Source organism: Rhamphochromis longiceps, linkage group LG22 (genome assembly GCF_057381845.1).
Source record: "Rhamphochromis longiceps isolate RC_006_pf linkage group LG22, R_longiceps_female_GT1.1, whole genome shotgun sequence".
NCBI lineage: Eukaryota > Metazoa > Chordata > Actinopteri > Cichliformes > Cichlidae > Rhamphochromis > Rhamphochromis longiceps.
Window position 1 is genome coordinate 12,065,173 of NC_140577.1, and position 20,234 is coordinate 12,085,406.

Below are 20,234 nucleotides of genomic sequence, written 5' to 3' on the forward strand. Positions count from 1 at the left end.
CCTCTCATCCAAGATGTTTTTTTTCCTCTTCTAATTGACGTAGAGCCACAGGTATTTAAACCCTAGTGGGCGATGTCCCCTTGGAGGTGGGTGCTGAGGGTTGTTGATTTCTTATCAAGTTCCCAATGGTCCCAGTGATGTAAATTTTATCATGAGACATTTAGCACGAGGGTCTGTGCGGACATGTGCGTTCCCGCGTGTTTTTATTTATTTATTTTTTCACCCAAGTGGTGCACTTCAAATAAGTATAACAGGAATGACTTCTTGGCCAGTGGCTCTCCAGCTGTCCATTTCCACAACATACTATAATGAGTGAACTTTCTCTCCCTGGTGTTGTAGGGTTCTGGTTTCCCCATGTCGGTATTCTAGAGGGTGGTGGGAGTCAAAGAACAGGTACTGATCTGTGTGTGGACTTCCGATAAACTTCAGAGACTTCGATCCATCTCAATAAGCACAGCCCAGTCCATGACCGGTAACCCATTTTCTCTTTGTATCCTTCCTGGTGAACAGTGGTGGTGTCATAAGTCACCACCTGTCAGCCACCAACAGTGCAGTCTTGAGATCCCTCACCACCGGTCAGGTGATTTGACCCACAGCTTTGGTGATTAATCAATATCATTTGTTCCTGTTAGACCAGCTCTAAGGGGACAGCCCCCCCACTAGTGGTTAAATACCTGGGGGATGACTCATTTGTTCTACACCTGCAGTGTATTCTTGGATGAGAAGAGAAGCTTCTTTAGAAACCAAAAAGTCCACCTGCCTTCTTTTTAAGCACTTAAAAATGCCATAATGCAGTTCATCCAGATTCAGTGCAGAGCCACAGCTCACCTCAAGCTCACCTCTTACAAATATTCACTCGACTGCAGCTCTCTGCTGAGTTTGCAGTCTTTTCTGCTAAACTCATCTCAGCTAAACTTTTTTTTTTCTTCTTTTTTCTTTGCCATTTCATTTCAGTATTTATTAGCAAGTCAAATGATTTCTCAAAGATGTCATTTTTTACAGCCCCATATGAGCTGATAAAATCATTGTCATTTGTTCTTTGTTTTTAGTCATTTAATCTAGCTCTGGACGGTAAGGCCAAAAGTTTGTGTCAAAAAAAGATTCTGGTGGTTTTACAGTATATCAGAATTGTTACTACTACTACTATTCTTGGATAAGAAGGTCTTTACATAGAGAGCTCTAGTAGCCCTTTTTCTGAGAATATATTTTAAAAAATTGTCAACATTTAAAAAAAAGTACACAAAATTACACAACCATACAAATGATCACACATCTGACATAAGGAGGCTATTTGTTAACAGGCTGCCCGTTATGCTTTTCACTTGTTGCCACTGTTTTTAAAGTCAACATATGGCTCGTTAGTGTTAATGCTTTTATACTGGAGCTGTGTGACGCGACAAAGAACCACATTTGGATGTGTTTTTTCCAAACTTTGTGGCACAAATTATTCAGTCATTGGGGGGGAAACACCTGTTACCGTTGAGTAGCATATTATCTTGTGTGTGAGGAGCTGCCAAAGCCGCTGGCTGCAGTCAAAATCCAGCATAAAAGCAGAGGAAGCAGGAATGAAGCAAAAAACATTGTCTTGGTTGGTTTTACTGATAAACTTCCAAACAGCAGACACCGCTCCTCTTTTGGTCACCAGTTATTTTTACGTTATCTTCAAGTTTAATTTCCATCTGTCTTTGCTGAATGTGCTGACAGAGTGCAGAGTGATAACTATTGCACTAACTAGCTAGCTAGCATTACTCAGCTTGCCAGTTGGAGGAATCCTTTTTTTTTTTTTTTTTTTTTTTTTTTAACTGTCCGACTTTTAATACTCCAATTTATTTATTTATTTACGTCACTAATTATTTTGTGATGTTTGTTGAATGTAAAACGTGCCTTTAACTTCTAGGTTGGAAAAATTAAGCCAATGAGCGAGTGCCTTATACCTGCATCCTATATGAAGGCCGCTGAAAGGCAATAGTTGTGGATGCAAAAAAGACTTTAAAAAGATGCAAAAAGATTCATTTTGTGGCATATTGATTCAGATTACTGGTAAGATAAAGTTATTGATCTCAAAAAAGGACAATTAATTTGTAGCTTATCCACCCAGTACGTTACTTAATTACTCCCTAACAATTGTAATGTTATACTATGTATAACATAATTTGATTACTTTTGCTTTTCCTCGTAAAATGACCTAAAGTGCACTCATAATTACCATTTATCTACAAAAACCTTTAGGCTATCGTCCCTAAAGCATTTGCTATTCTAATGAGGACACATGAGGATCTTTCTCTTAGTATTTATGTATGAACACAAAGCCAACAGCACAAAGCAAAGATGCAAACCAGCACAAAGAGACCTTAAAGCGATCGCCAGAGTGATCCTACTTAAAAATATCAACCAGTAGAAACAGAGGCTTCAGGCTGACTGCTCTTCACTGATTTAGTTATCTGTTGAAGGTCTGCTGAGCTGGGGTCTGCATTCAAAGAGCCAAAGTTGTGTTAGCAGTCTAATGCAGTTCTGTCCTGGATGCAATTTGCACTTTACCATAGTGCTGCTGTCCTTTTGAGCAATAAAATATAAATAAAATGTCCATATCCCTGCTGTAGACAGAAGACTGCGCCTCCATTTTCCTCTTCCGCCAGACGAACTGAAATCTACTGATTGTTGCGCCAGTACAAATGGAATGCATACACTGACTAACAATTCCAAGGAATTGAATTCTTGGGAATCGAGAACAGATTCCCATCTCTAATGAGGTCGACAAATAAATAGCGATAAACAACAAAATTCATAAAAAATAAGTAGATATGTGAACAACAAAGAACAATCAAAACAAGGTAATCTAAATAACCTTAGTCTTAGGCAATGAAGTATCTATTTGTTATACACTGGGGTAAAATGTAGCAGCGACCTGAGCGCAACCTTCCTGAACATAAATAACAAAACATGGTCAGGATGTTTTTGCCATTTTTTAAACACCTTTCTGCTCCACCGTCATGACTTTGGAGCATGCATTAACAATGCTACTGAGGGAGTTTCCTAACAAATAACAAGATGATCAAAGAAAGTCTTAAAAGTATTAAATATGACAGGAAAAAAAAACAAAACGCACAGCACTGCGCAGGTCGAGGAATTAACCTCTTACCCCTAAGATGGCACTATGACGCAGCTATTCAACATTTAGCTGGTACCAGTTTATTCCTGTGGAATTCAAAGAATTTCACATTTTTCATGCATTGAGATTGTATCACCGTTGGCTCCACTTTCTCATAGGGGCACACTGTTTGTGGGTGTTGGGTTTATTATTTATTTATGTTTTCAAACGGACTAAGACAGGGAGACAGATAACCACCAGACACTTTACAATCACCAGTCAACTTGACAAGCAGGTCTTCAGACAGGTTAGAACTAGGGCTGTTCGATATAACGATATATATCTGATGACGATATAAAAACGTCTATCGTTGCATTTTACGCTATCGTTTGTTTCGTGGTGTCGCAAAATAAACTGTTTGCGGCAATATTTTTTTCATCGTTTTGATGGTCACTGTAGTGGCTATATTCATTTCTTAAAGTTCTCTCTTTCTCTTATATTTTATATAACCACACTATGGACGGACAAGCGCCTGTTTTTATGCATTGTGGTTAGCAACAACGATGGTAACACCATCGTGTGTCCGCTTGTTTATGTTCCACGTAAACCTTTCACAATAAAGCTCAAGATCCTGTTGAGACTTTTCAAAATAAACTGAATCACGTGAAAGAGCAGATTATTTACGGATGAGAAGTTTAAAAAAAAAAAAAAAAAAAAAAAAAAAAAAAAGAGCTGCCAGGTGCTAAAAATTAAACCTTAGACTCAAACGTTAGAACAGGCTTTTCCCCGCAGCACGCCGTGTAATAAATACTCAAAGAAAACGGCGGCGTTACAACTTATGTCTAAAAATGTGTAGTTTCATGCATCGGTTAAAACACTCGACTCCAGCTACATGACGCGCAGCTGGAAACACTTCCCGCAAGTCGAGCTGCCCGAGATTCACAGAATTTACAGAAAATGTTACATTTTTGTGATTTATATCGTTATCGGGACGATAGAATTCTTATATCGGAATATGAGATTTTGGTCATATTGCACAGCCCTAGTTAGAACCTATACACATCTTGCTGTTTAGCGATGTGTTCAACACATCATGCCACCTAACTGTGTTTTATTGTCTAACTCATGTAACCGATCTAACTACACTATGAGGTAAGGTTGGAAGGTTAGTTAGTGCGCCACTCTCCCCTACTTTAGCACATGGTTGATAGACTAATTTATATAGTGTTATATTACTCTTACTTAGATACAGGAGCTGGGGATCAAGCTACCACCAAATTACTGGGGACGGGGACTTGGTTAATTTCAGAAAACTAAAGTTGACGTCTACGTGGTCCAAAAGGCCATTAGAAATATTCAAGTCTTATTATTATATTATAATAGTATTTATCATAACAGCCACCATCTAATGGCTAAAAGCTTTAACAAAAAATTCATCACAAAAGAGTTTATGACTCAGATCTCCTGTGAATGACTTCCCGTAATCGTAAACTCTGCAGCACTATATAGCTTTGTTATACTGTGTTCCTCAACAGGTCCCTGAGGTCATGTGATCGGGGCTTGCTGGTTGTCCATCACACAAGGCTGAAAACGAAAGGTAACTGTGGCCCCCAGACTCTGGAACTCTCTCCCTTTGAGCTTGAGATCTGTGGACTCAGTGGTCTCTTTTAAAAAAAAAAAATTTCTTAAAAAGCTAAAAACTTGTGTTTTTAAACTTGCTTTTAGTTCATTTTGTTCTACACTTTGTGTTTTTCATCTTGAAAGGTGCTATACAAATAAAATGTTACCTTACTTTTTACTTTACTTTCAAAATGGAGGATCACTGGTTTCACATGTCGTTTCATAACCCCTGCTCATCACATATTTTCCTTCTTGTTTTTAAAAAGCGAAACAGCCAAAGGTCAAACGCCAAAGGTTCTCAAAGGTTCAAAACACAACTTTAAAAAACGATGACATCCTGGTAACCGTGTCCATCTTTTAAACCATCTATGCTTGCAGCTTGGAAAAGCCCCAGGGGACCTTTTTTGTTTTTCCCATTCACTGGCATTAGATTTTTAAAGCACCATCACATTATGCATGACGACAGTATAATATGAGGATATACCGCCCGGTTCAAATTTAATCTCTTCTGACTTTTGAGAAAATGTTATGAGTGTGGTGTTATATGCTGGTCCCAAAAAACCATAGCCTGCATTCAGACCTTACATTACAGAAGAGAAAGAAATGCCAGTAACCTGCTGTATCTCTAAAATACACACGAAAGCCTGTACACACGTGTGCATACACCTCCCAAATATGTTTGGTTTACCAACACTCACTGCATGTTTGAGGATGTAAACGCTCCCAGTGTTTGCAACAATCATCAGTTCAGTTTCACTCTGCTGAGCCGGTACACACAGAGACAGCTAGGGGTGTTGTATTGAGATTTAAATTGTAGGCACAACAGCAGAGCTCAGGCAGCCACCTGGACACTAAACTGTAGGAGCATTGCCAGATCAGTGACAGCGAGCGAGTTCAAAAAAGGGCCACAGAGCTGTCCGCAAGCACGCTCCAGTATAGTGACCCATACTACCTTGAAACCGCATGGACAGATTCATCCATACATGATTTGACAAAGTGACATAAACTTGGATGGCTAAATCCACGGATGGATAAAAGGTCCCTTCAAAGCCTGCGGCAACTTCCCTGCCAGGCTTCTTACACTGTGACACACGGCACTGAGTCACGGTGTGATGAAATACCTGCATCGCTACTTCTACCTGGATAAAAGCCTCCACGGCTCAAGATGTTTTTCCACTTGAGTATAACACAAACCTTGAAGGTAAAAATTAAAAACTGCATAAATAGACAATGTCCTACCATTACTGCTGAAGATTAGCTGTGGCATGTTCAGTGAAAGCACTTTCTCATCACTAATTGAACTGGCCTTGTATGAGGAAGGTTACAAGCACTAGTTTCATTAGCCCTTCTAACACTAGGTTTCGGTACTATTCAGCAAATAAATCACACGATGAAAGGAAAAAAAGCTCCATGTTTGTAATAACATAAATTTGAGGCATTTTTTGAAATAGTATTATCTTTTTAAGTCTGCTTTCATTGGATGCCTGTTGCCTTTTGCAGTTGAGGTCTGTGAAAAATTCTGAATAAATCAAACAGTAAACACGAAGAGACAATCAAAAAAAAAAAAAAAAAAAAAAAAAAGCAAAAGTAAAAGTTGAATCGTTCTCTCTTGCAGTTAAGACCAGATGCTTCTAAAACTCAACATGCAAACAATGACATGAAAAGGAAAAAGAAAAAACACACCAAAAACGTGGGCCTATATTACACTCCACTGCAAACACAGACAGCTGAATACCCAACAGCTCAGCAGGCATTCCCATTATACTTCTTTGAGGTCCACCATCTGGGGTGCACGAGTTGCAGACGACAAACATGTCATCATTCACTCTCTAGTAGACGCACGGTATTCAAGGTGGACACGGAATTCAAAGTGGCTTCCAGATGTCATTTTAACATTTGCTACAACTGTTCTGAAATTAGTGCTGGCTGGCATGACCAAACATCTTGCAGTATATAAAAAGGAAATCTACATTTAAACTCCATTAAGGTAATATACATTTGGCACAAGGCTACAGAGTTAGGCCCCTAACAAGCTGCCTGCTCTGCTTTTAGATTACCTGTAATGGCACCTTTTGTCACCACTAATTTTAAAGAAAGGCACCATCTGCCTCATTGGTGTGAATATAACAACCTCAATTCTGACTTATTCGCCCAAACTTTGTGGCACAAATGGTTCTGCCATCAGGAGAATACAGGCGTACTACAGCACTGAGTGGAGAACAATGCAATGCATATTTAAAGCACATGGAAATTGCTTATGAATGGCAGATCCAGCAACTTTACCTGAAATGTTCTTATTTCTGTTTAGGACCTGCAAAAGCTGATTATGTTGAAGGTATGCAGTCTGTCCACATGAATTTATTCAAGCTCATGTAAAGAGATTATAAATCAAGCAGGGTGCTACTCATAAGCTTAATAACCCTTACTGTTCAATCTGTCAAAATAAAGTGTGAATTCATTAATTTCACTGATTGATTCTAAAAAAAGTACAACATTGTCAACTGGCTTAAAAATGTGTCCATTATAACTTAACACATTTACAGAATAATAAAACTCCTTCATGCACACAGAGCCAATGTGAAAACGACCCACAACCTTAGTTGACATGTTTACCAGTTACATAACTGCAATGCTCAGGAATACATGCTTCTGCGCTTATTGTGTGTGTGGTTAGGTTTAACAGTAGCCTCTCAACTTGCTACTGTGCTGTGCAGTAATTGACTCAGGCCAGCGTGAGCTGAGACCGAACATTTGTCCTGAACGCTTTATGTGCAGTGATGTACAGCATTCAAATTCGCATCTGCATAATTGTGTGACTTCTGCAGGCTGTATGCAGCTTTGAGCCATGGAGACATTTTTTTAAATCAGTTGCATGCGGTTGAATTACATCACCGAAATAATGAAAAATAGGGTTTTCTAAATAAATTGGTTATATAAATATGTTACATTTGTCTGCCACATTTCTGTGAATCTCATATACTGGATGTGAACCAGCCAGGAATTACATCTTCCTACAATCACGCAGCTACAGTCAGTCAATAATAGACATGTGGCTTATATGCATAAGTCCCCTGGCCCCAATAGGATTGTAGCATTCTATCATGTAGTAATCTTTCTAGATAATACCAAAGCTTCTAAGCAGAAAAAAAGAAACCCCTGTGTCATTTGCCAAAGTAAACTGTGCTGCAGAATCAAAGGAAATGCACAGAGAATCCCAACGATGAATTAAACCTGGGATGCTATTGTAATTACATTACTGTTATCATTTATGCTGTCTAATTTATGTTTAAAAAACTCAAGGATAAAGGCTAATGATGCTGTCAAACACTGTGCGTTATAGCTGCTTAGGTTTACAGCCAGCCATGGTAAACGCTTTCAAATGACAGACTCATCAAGGAGCAAGTTTTCGTGGTAGTCGATGGAGGCCGAAGAAAAACGTCGATGATTCAGCAACCTGTAAAACCACCTTTAGCCACAATAACTTGAAGTAATCATTTTCTGTATGTCTTTATCAGTCTCACATCACCTGGCAACCCATCGAAACGAGCCATACTTGTTCACTCTTTTGCGGCTGAACAACTATGACTTGTTCGACATGACAGTTCAAGACTGCACTGTGATGAACTTTAACATTTAACATGACAACTCAAGCCTGCAGAGTCTGAGATGTAGCTCCTGGGTGTTTTTTATATGGTTTTTTTTTTTTGCCGTTTTTGAGCATTGCAAAAAATCTGACAAAAACTGCCAAAACATCTGCTTTTATAGAGGTGCTCACACCAGCTGATGAGCACTCACTGACTGTATTTGATAAGCAGAACCTGTTATTTACCGCTTAGTTCCTGTGGAAGCAGTAGGGTAAGTTCAATTTCCCCTTTCCCCATGCATATTTGAGAGAAAGATTTGCAAGCAGAGGCAGAAACAGAGGCCTGTAAGAGTTGCTATCTGCTAAAACTGTCTTCCAATCAATTCCGTGTCTTCAGTGATCACTTTTATATTGATAAAATCTACAATATTAAATTTGTCCTCCCTGAAAATACCCCGCCATTTTTATTTGACACCTGCTCAGCACAGGTTAACTGCAGAGGTGGGCAACTGCTTCTCTGTAGCCTGCAGCCTTTATATTCTATCCCTGCAGTCCACAGGAACACGAAGTGATTTCATTAATAGAAAATAATTTTATGGACTCAGTGGGATGGCACAATACTGTATGAACAGGAAGCACTGTATGCTCACTTTGTGCTAATGAAAGGCCGTAATATTTACACTTTCAAAGAATCTGCAGCTCTTCTCCAATAATTCTCTACTCGGCACTGAAAACTGGACTGACCCTGAATTTTATGTTCCTCGTAGCAGAATGATGACTAACAGGGATGCATTTCAAGTCAGATATGTTGGAAGCATATAGCAAGGACTACATAATGCCACTTTCATGACTTTAATTTAATTTTGTGGCGTGTCTGTTGCATTTTTTCCCCTTCCTCTCTCATCACCGTTAGCACCTTTAACCTTTTGCTACTTAAACATCATTTTTGCATGGACTTCTTCCATCATCTGCTCTTAAGCTGTATTTCTATGTGGCCAATAGAAGCTCAGCTCAGCTCTTTAATGTCAAGAGAAACCCAGTTATGGAGAAAGACACAATTACTTCCATTTTCAATAAGCTGGAAATATTAAATTTTTTCTATCTTAGGATGAGTTTAAGCAAAGCAGGGAAAAAGTCAGTGAACAGACTCAGCTCAATACAGAAGGAAAAAAAAATCCGCAGTACTTGTCAAGGTCAACGGCAATAACAAGGAAGAAGTGAATGCTGATAAAAACTGTTTGCAGAGCTCTTCATTTTCACACAGACAAATACAAACACACGCTTGTATACAAAGGCACACGAGATGCATTCTTAGTAAGAAAGCTGCAGGGCTGAAAGGCAGCTGCTGATGCAACTGAAAGAGTGGATAGACTGAAAGTAAAGTCTGTTTCAGGCATCTTTCAACTTGAAAAGCTTCTTCCTTCCACCTGCTGTGGAAAATATGTTGCAATGCAGTTGCTGCAAACATTCAGGCTGTATTTTAAAAAAACAAAACAAAAGACTCTTCTCATCTGCCTTGTTAGCTCAAGGATAGGCCGCATTTATTGAAGTAAAAAAATAAAATAAATAAATTGTTGAAGGCAGGGGGGGGGGAAAACTAAATAAAACAAGGTTAGCCACTTTATGAACAAACACTCCGTTCATTTCATGCATTTTTAAAAAGGAAAGGAAATTGGGAGAGGAGATATTCAACCTTTAAAAGGGAGATCTTGTCAATTCTACTCTTAAAGGTCATCATATTGTGAAGGTTTTATGGTGCAGCATGTCGTTTCCGGGGCTTCACGTGGTGCACAAAGAAGCCTAGCATGCCTTTCAAGGTTGTGGATAAATAATTCAACATCTATGAAAAGTAAGATTTGAAAGTGGGGCTACTTTTGTGGGTAAAATCCTCCCAAAAGAGTGAGCATGAATCTGATTCCTCACAAAGAAGTTTAAACTGTCTCCTCTATACAATAGGATTCCTCCTTACGGCACTTTTAAGTCTGAACTTACCCAGAGGTAGTAGGTGAACTGCAGGGCGAAGATGGCGATGCCCTCATTGTCAAAGGAGCCGGCGACGGAGCGAGAGATATAACCGGGGACGATGGCGATGAAGCAGGCTGCCAGCAGCCCGGCACCCTGGTTCCACAGCTCCCGGGTTAGCAGGAAGGTGGAGATGGCGGTCAGGCCGCTGAACACAGGCGCAAGAAAGACGCACACATCACGAATGTGGACGGTGATGTGGAGCATGTTGAGCACGTAGTGGATAAGGCCTGCAGTCGCCATGAGCCCTGGGTACACCTGAGGGAAGGTTTTTAAAAAAAAAAAAAAAAAAAAAAAAAAAAAAGGCAGAAGAAGAGTTTGTGAGAAACGCAAAGAGGAAATAAAACCAGAACAGAGAAGCCTCAACATCTATAGTAACATAAGTTAAAGGAACACTGTTAAGTCAGACTATTTTTCCCCCTTTACACATTTTTGGCGCCTACCAGAGAGATTTTAGCCAGCGCCAAAGAAAACTACACTTAACCTCCCAACATTTTTTAAACAGAGGTTTAATTTCCTCAAGCAGATTTCTTGAGTAACACACAGATTTCTCTCACAAAGGCTCACTGCCTTTCCTGAAACGACCAGGTATGTGCTGCATTATTCTGATGTTATCCATGTTGACAGAGAGGGAAAAGTAAAGTGCAGAGAGTTGATTAGTTCCATCACTGGAGAGTAGAGAGGTATGGATTGGCTTTTCTGTAAACCTTGGGACAGATGAGAGCAGCACCTGTAGTCGTGATGACCTTACGCAACGACGACAGTCAGAACTGTATCCTAAAAACCCTTAAGAGGATTTACTTAAAAATAAGGTTACAAAAAAAAACAAAAAAACAACGCACATTTTGATCAAAAGACTAAAATTAAATCAACATCAGAAGCCAAATTAAAAATGGTTCCAATAGCTTCCAATAGACAGGCGGTGGCATCAGGCTTTTCTCGTCTCCCATTGAACAGATGTTCAAATGTGACCTCTCCCTCCCCGACCCTCAGTGCGAGCCTCTCGCCGTGGGAATACTCGTTGTATTAGTGAAAGCTGCTAATTCTCTTAAGATTAAATGACTTGAGGTGAATCGCAGCTCTAATGTGTTCATTTTCCACATTCTCTCACTAATTAAGCGCTGCATACAAAAATCTACGTCTCCGTCTGCTGTGTGTTCAGACAAATTGTGGGAAAATGGAAGGCGTAACTCGTGAATAATTTTAAGCTGCTTGCGAGAAGATTTAACGTGGGCTCGTACCACATCGAACGCACGTAGACGCCACACGACAGTCGATCTTATAGACCGTGTGCTGTGCGAACCAGCTGTTAAGCGGGTATATGGAGAATTGACGTGTAGGTTATCATCAGGTATTGATCGGAAAATGAAACAGCTTTCAATTAGGAAAACTGTCACTTTTACTGATTTGTAGTGAATGTTCTGTAATATTTACACAGGAGAAAAACAAAAATATAATCATTTGTGTAATCAATAGTCAATTGTCTGGGCAATGATTGTTCTGGAAATGCTGTGTGACTAGCTTTTCAGTCACAAGTGAATAACATTTCAGGACTCGGATGTAATGTAATATAAAAACATTAGAGGAAAAACTTAGAAGAGTTAGAGAAGAAAGAGGACAGTTACATGACCCACATCTATTCTGTGGCATGATGTTGATATATAGGGTGAGTACAAGTACCTGGGCATCCATATCAACAACAGGCCAACACAGAGCCTGTGCATAAAAGAGGGAGGAAAGCTCTATTACCTCACCCAATGAGCAGGTTCTATTACCTAAACAAGCAGAGATCCTTAAATATGTGCAGCAAAATGATGGATATTGTCCAGTCAGTCGATTGTGGCAAGTACAGCGTACTTTGCTGTGGTCTGCTGGGGGGAGCAGAGTCTGAGCTGATGACAGCAACAGACTAGATAAACTGATTATGAAGGCTGGCTCTGTGATTGGCCGTAAACCGTACACTTCTGAAGCTGTGTTGGAGAGGAGGTCACTGAACTGACTGTTATCCATCATGGATAGCAGCGACCACACTACTTACTGACCAGGCTTGTCTAACTAATCTAATACTACATCATCTCAACTGCTATAAAATACAGTACTGTATAAAAGTCTTGAGCTACCCCTTATTTCTTTATATTTTTCTAGGAAAATGGGAAATAGGTCCATTGTAACATGCGCAAACACACATGGAAATAGAGCTTGTACAACTTAATCGAGCTTTAAAGTCGATATCTGATAACTTTATTGTATAATATGAATAACTTTATTCTTCAACGCAGCCCAAACTCTTTGACAGGCTTTCTTGTAATTTTTTTAAGTAGTCTTCAGGAATAATTTTCCTTGTTCAATTCAGTCATGATGATGATGTTGTTCAGGCTCTGGGGAGGCCAATCCATGACTGATACTAATCAATTTTGTGTTCGTCTATCCAGGTATGCTTTTTTCTGCATTGGCAACGTGCTACTGTATGGTGGATTGAAATCTGATCATACTTTTCTACATTCAGAATTCCATTAACTTTGAAAAAAATCCAACATCACTGGCTGAATTGCAGCTAAAGACCATGGAAGAGCTCCACCGTGTTTTATAGGCAGCTATAAACATTCCTTGTTAGTCCTGACCTTCTCTGTACATACTAATAATTTGGATTCATCACTTCATAAAACCTGTTACCAATCTAGTTCTTGTGTAATTTGGCACACCACAGCCTTTTCTCCCCGCTTTCCTGCCTTAAGAATGACTTACTAACAGCCGACCTTCCACTTAGACCATTTCAGATGAAGCTACGTTGAATGGTAGATTGATCAGTGAAAGGTCCTGCGTCAGGTCTTTGCTGGATTATTTTTTGCCCCGTTTCTTAAGGACATGTCTTTCACATACTGTTCATCTGCCATAGAGTTTTTTTGGACCGCCAAACTTTCAACTAACAGCTCTTTGAAAATACTTTTTTTGTGCTGTGATTTTATACTTGTCAAACTGTGATCTCTGGCATTTTGTAGATTCTTTGTATATTTAACTAAAGCGATTCTTTCAAGCCTTCCTCGGTATTTCACTATGGGAAGCAGCCTCTGGCATGACCAATTGTGGGAGTTCCACTACTACAAGCACATCAGACAGACCAATGACTTCAAGGACACGAGGTCCTCTGACACCCTTTATAGCAGCCTTTGTAGAAGGCTGTTAATAACAAACTCCCTAAAGATACAATTTAAAATTGATTCTTTGCCAAGTTGTCAATTATGTGTATGTACAAAACACTGTTTCATCCTTTGAGTAAAGTATCTTTTCAAGCTTCACTGATTCACAGGTCAAAAACAACCCATTCCCCTAAAAATGGTCACTTACAAGGCCCTTCAAAAAGCCCAGAAGTATTGCCTCTGGCTCCTTGGAAACAAAGAAAAGAGTATGGGCTCAAGACTTTTGCACAGCACTGCATTTCTCATTTCATTAGGTCAAAACTTCAGCGAGATTTAACAGGAGGTAATGTGGCCATTAACAAGCTCCATTAATGATGAACACGAGTTACTGATGGGCATTTAGGCACCAAACACCAGCGTGCACTGCCACAGAGCCACCACTGTTTATTACATATTACAGGGGCAGCAACGAAAATAAATATTCAGCTCAACCAATATGCTAATTGCAAATAACCAAATTAAATCGAACTAAACTGAATTGGCCTTGAATCACACTGGGCACACTTAAAGGTCTGAACAATTATTTCTGCTATCAATTTGTTGATTATATCATTAATAAATCACAGAATCTCCTTTTCTCTGTTCTCCATTTTGGTCGATTCAAACACTAGAAAACTGGGATGAAAAGGAAAAAGGAATTATTTTTGCTTGCATAAAGAAAAATCGAGGGTCAAGTTTTGCCACACATGGTGTCAACAAGAATGTTATTATTAAAACCATTAAAGATGGGGCCTGAGTGGGTGAGGCTTAATGTCCTTGTCTCATCTGTATGAGAGCAGATCCAATTAGAGCTTTGTGCAGTGCAATGTGGACGTCTGAAATAAGATGCAAAATAAAGGTTATGTTTAACGTGCGAGTAGTCCTTGATGCGTTTCCACTGTAGGCCCACTCCATACGCTACTGCTAATAAACTTAGGTCTTCACGTCTCTAATTAGCCAATGCCTAGAAGTCCAACCTACACCAGCTAATCTACATCTGCGTAAATCAACCACATCTCATAGCTCTGAGAATTTGACAACAGTCCATTATTACCCATTCTAAACTGTCGTATGGCCCAGGTCCCCTCAAATATGACTAAAGCTGTTCATCATAGTCAAGGATATTTAGCAATGAGGTCTGGCTTGAAAGAAATCTTTGTACATAAATTTAATCAACACTTCTCTAAACTGGCATTCAACAAAGCACAAGGCGGCTTGCTCATTTTGAAAACAGCATCAACTAAAACTGTCAAAAGGCGTTACAGAAACGCACTTGAGTCATTGTCATTACGGCAACAAAGAGCGGTTTATTGGATTGACAGCCTGCTGTTGTTCTGGACTGTCACATTAGAGAAGCCTTCCTTCCTTATCTGTGGCACAGGAGAAAGAGCAACTGGCAGTCATCCTCTGGGGAGTGGAGGCTGGGTGGGAGTGAAAAGGGGGAAATAAAAAGGGAGAGGGCAGCTGGACTGGCGTGAGCATAAAGGCACTCAACTGTCACATTAACTGACATCGGCTCATCTTTCTTCCGAACGGCCTGACCCGTCTCAGTGCTTAGAGACTTAATGCTACCATACACAATTAATGCAGACTGTCAGGATCATCTGTCTAATTTTGAATAAAGGGCGGTGGAGGGGAGTGTAAGGATGAGACTGGAAGCATAGTAGATGTGTGAAAGGCAGAGGCAGGCAGAAGAAAAGATATGATGAAAGATAACGAGCCAGTGAGGCTCATGAGAAGAGGAGGAGACTGTGAGCTGTATATACTGAAAGGTGAGCCCAGGTAGGTCGAACGGAGCAAATGTAACATTAGCAAAGGTGTTTTCGTGAATCCTACCTGGCGTCAGAGGTCACAGCAAGCAGAATAATTGTTAAAACGTCAAACCCAGACTGGCTGTTTAAAATGACGGCAGAGTGTAACTTAGTAATTCACAAAATTCTGAATTACATTCTCCGCTCCCAAGTTTCCTAAACAACAGCCATTGATTGCATTTACGGGCTCGCTGCACCAGTCTGAGATGAACCCAGCACTTGTCCACACCCCTGCATGTTTTAAAAGCATAGGCTTGATGCAAATAAGAGCTCTCACACATTCGTTTTATGATTTCAAAAGCAGTGTGGGAGTAAAAGTAAATGCCCTCCTTCCCTGAAGCCTGTTTGTGTTCATAAAATTATCTCGCTCAGTCATGCAAACAAGTGGGATTTTCACCATAAACCTACACACCAAATAAGCGAGCGCCTCTGTTACTCCAGCAACTGCCATCGCTGTGCCCTTGAGCAAGGCACTGTTTGCAGCCGACTTTTAGTGTTGAACAGTCGCTCTCTATATATAAATGTTGACAAATCCCACCTCCGCTTCTAACTGTGAAGCTGCTGTTTGACACTGCAATCTTCTTTTGACTGCTCCCTTTAGGGGTCGCCACAGCAGATTATTTGCCTCCCTCTCCCCCTCTCTCCAGCATGTACTGTCACACCAAACCTCCTCCCCTACATCTGCGGTCTTCCTCTCGTCTTTCTCCCTGGTAGCTCCATATTCAACACCCTTTGTACAATTCCCCACTAGCCCTCCAGTGTGCATGTCTGCGAACCTCTTAACCTTCTCATTTCCAGTCCCGTTTCTCTTAGTGCCACTCTGGCACCTCCAGCTCTACTTCCCATCTTTTGTCAGTGCCACTGTCTCCAAATCATACACCATACGTGCTCCCACTTTCATCTTGTTTACCTTTCCTTTAGCCACTATTCTTCTCTTACAACTCCAAAACACTCCTGACACAGGTCTCTACCCACCACTCCACTTGTGCACGGTCCACTCCCCGGGGTATATAAACTCATCTACGTCACTTCCTCTACTCCTTGCATCATCACCTTCCTGTCTTACTCTACTTTACAGACATGTATTTTGTCTTCCACCTACCGACTTCCTTTCTATGTCTCTCCAGAGCATACCTCCACCTCTTCAGACTCTTTCACCTGCTCCCCACTCTCCCTACAGATACCAATGTCATCTGCAAACATCACAGACCACAGAGACTCCTGCCTGACCTCATCTGTCTATCACCACTGCAAGCAAGCAACAGCTCAGAGTCGATCCCTGATGTAATCTCAGCCCTTAATGAACCCATTTGTCTCTCTAAGCAATAAAATAATAATCAAGAATAATTTGTTATTTTTCAGTTATTTTAATGCAATCTCAAATGTGCTTAAATTTGCATTTCCTTAGCTTTCAGATTGCTCTCTCTTATTCAGACACTTTGGAGAAAAGGTCATAATCATGCTTGTTATGCTGTTTGCATTCCTGTAAAGTCTGATCCAGTTAGTTTTTTCATTTTCCTTCATCTATTTTTTTGTAATAAAAAAAAAAAAAAATAGGTCAAATATTTCTAGTTGCTAAAGGGCCATAGTTCTATCAGATGCATCAATTCCTACGCATCAACTCCTAGACTCTGCACATTTACATGTGATACGGAGACATTTGCATTTAGTGTGGCCAATTAAATGACCCACCCATCTGCTAAAGAAATGGATGTGTCTTATAAGGGGAAATGTCACCTGCCATCTGCCACTAAACGTTTTCCAAAAGTCCACTGTGGGTTACAGTGGACTGTTTTGTGTAGACCGAGCATGTAAATCTCAAAGGGAGCCACAGTGATGCCCTGGGATATCTGGGCATTTTAACAAACAGGGGATTAGTATGCATCTGGTAAGCTAGTGAGTATTTACATCAGCAAGACCATGCATAAGAGACTGACTTAAAACAAAACACAATGCTAATGTTCATGGTGAGGAAGCAACGTGTCATTTATGTAGTGCAACAGTGTGGCTCACTGACAGTGACACAGTTTGGGGGCAAATGAAGCGCTATGGCACAGAGAAATATGCTATATCAAGCCTTGGCTTACACACAGATCTTGCTGGAAGGATGAATTCATTATCCATTTCTGCATTTTCAAGGGATTTGTTGACAATGATTAAAAAAAAGAAATACAATATCTCCACTTTTTGCGATGCCACAGCCATTCCGCTGCAGTGCATGTTTTACTCTTTAACATTTTTCTTCCAGTCAGATTAATTAATTTGGTTGCCAAAGCACCTTGTGAAGCTGCATATTAGTTCCAGCATGCTTTATGTGAATTCATTCCAGTGGTATAAGTATCATCCCTGGGGATCCAGAATCAGGCATTTTAAAAATGTCAAATAAAAGAAGAAGAAAAAGGTATGAAGTAAAAATCATCTACAGACGATGCTCAAAATAATAACGCCGCAAGTACTACATGACCTCTGTAATTGCAGACAGTGCAACACATACCTTAGGCCCCAGCACAATCGCTCCACAAATTATACTTGCTGAAATGGCTGCAGTGACTCTTCATAACCACTCAGCACAACACTTCCAAGAAAAGTTCAGAAACACAGGCAGGATTTTGTATCAGCTTGAGCCTGTGTGTTTTAGTTAGGCTAGATTTGTCATACTTATGTCCTACATAATACAACGGTTAGAAATCAAACTGACCTTAATTCTATTCTTATGATTTAAATGTTAGGGTTTTGTTTGTTTGTTTAATGGGGGAACATCGACATTTGGAACAAGCCTAATATTAATAAAACAAATGACAAATAGAAGTATACCAGAAATGAAGTTATAAAGCACTCATGAAATGCACCATCTGTCTGCCAACTTCTAATCTCCAGCTGTGATACTGCTCAAGCCCATGTATGTTCTCCCTTTGCAAATTGCTTTAGTCTGCTGAGAACATTCAAATATTTAAAGTAATGTCCAACTGGAAAATGAAATGAATCTTCAGTGAAACTACATTGAGCAGAAAGGAGACTGCAGCGTGTGAATTACTCTACGATCATTTCCCGTTTTGACTCATACGCCATCAATATATTCCAAATGTGCAGAAGAAGAACCTCAGCTCTGTGTGCACTGATATTTATGCTGAAGATAATGCAATGTACAGTCCGGGAATCTTGTTAATGTCATGATTAGACGAGTAATCTGAACTGGAAGGCGTACAGTCTTAAATTAATTTTCATGAGTTTCAGCTTCCACCCTCTGGGTACACGGCTTAGCCCAAGCGTCCATGTACTGAAACAGAAGCAGAGCATCCATTATTACAGGCTAGGCTTGTCATGTGCAATTACCAGAATCTGATGGTAATTACTTATGACAGATGAATCCTGATGGATAGGTTTGGGATGTATAATTCCTTGGATTGCTTGTGCAGGAGTGAAAACTATATTCAAATATCAGTATGTAGAATGTCTTCCAGCTCCAGCCCTGGACATTGTTTGGTACTACAATAACAGAAATGTGAATAAATGCACAGCATTAACATGCCTCGTTGTATCGGCTATGTGCAGGAACTCCCTAATCAGAGGGAAAGAGACAGGAGTCGCACTACAGGCTCCAAGGGTCAGGCTCTAGCTCAGCGTTTTACCTGAACTAGTAATCGAGGTAAGAATTCATTTCCACATTTATCTGGCACTGAGTACCTAGATTCTGTAGTCCTGATGCACCATTAGCTAGAGCAATTATAGCTCAGAGTATAACCCTAGTATGTCCATGAAGCTTGGTTGAGAGAACAAACAGCAGGTGGGGACGTTAAGGAGGAAAGGGAGATGGAAAGGCCAAAGGTATTTAACTCACATAGACGTCACTGTTCACAGGATAGAGGGGTGAGAAGATGAGGCTGGGAGATGAGGGAATCGGGGAAATGGGAGACACATTTTGTAGAATCATCATGTCCCATTTTTCACCGAAAAAGTTCAATATTTTATCGTAATCATGTTGCTGGTCAGTGGGGAGGGCACGGCAGCTGAGGGGAATCAGTCAAGTTAACGGTTAACTGTTGTTCCTGGATTGTGACTTAAATCCATGCTCTTTGATGGAGGCTTATGGGGCTCTATGGCATCCTTGATCTGCCAAGCCTGACTTTAGTACCCTCGAAATACTTCTCCACACTGCATGTAGGCAGGCCTTCTTTGTTCTTGTATGTAGTAAGCTTGTGTTTGTTTTTATCCCTGTATTGAACCTTGTGTGCCGACAGGATCAAATGGGCATCTCGATGTGCTGGTCGACCTATGTGTGAGCCTCTGTGTGTTCTGCCACCAAACCAGGTCAGGGTCATGCAATGCAAATATATCTCAGTCTTTTTAAAAATCAGGACATTGCGGCATCAAGCGTACTATTTCCAGGCTATGTACGATGCAGAATTCCTCTAGCTTATGTCCCGTTGCCCTGAGATTTTTTGCAAGGCAGACTCTAAACACTAAAAGCTTTCTTCAACCTTATCCTTAATATTAGAAGACTCATTAAAGTAGTGTAAATCTATTCTTTCAGGACCAATTTGACTCTCAGTATCAGGCTCATCTTACTCTCCTTCATGAATACAACTTCACTGTGTCACACATGGGCCAGAAAGTTGCTCCCAAGTTGAAAGGGAGCAATCTAATATAGTGCCATGGCCTCAGCGTTAGTTGCTGACACTTATCTCAACCCCTTTTAGTCTGATGCAGAGCGAGCTCGTTCACACTTGAGGTCACTGTCTGATTAAACAAACTGCAAGACACATTCAGCAAAATGTAGTGCCTCAATGCTCAAGTGACCAAACTGGAAACTACAGGCTGAATTTAAATCAGCCATTAAAATAAAAGATGCGGAGACAAGGCAACACTTTGGTGGAAACACAAAGAGGATGAAACACTTGTCTGAGCTGATTTAGTAAAACAACAGAAAATTGAGG

At 40.3% G+C, this 20,234-nt stretch overlaps 1 protein-coding gene across 1 annotated transcript in view; it reads right to left on the reverse strand.

Moving 5' to 3' along the window:
* Positions 1-20,234, reverse strand: part of LOC146643614 (dolichyl-diphosphooligosaccharide--protein glycosyltransferase subunit STT3B) — a 108,832-nt gene that overhangs the window by 35,067 nt on the left and 53,531 nt on the right. The window contains exon 3 of the mRNA XM_085396657.1: positions 10,284-10,571. Within this exon, the coding sequence (XP_085252783.1) occupies positions 10,284-10,571 (288 nt within the window). The remainder of the gene's footprint in view (positions 1-10,283; positions 10,572-20,234) is intronic.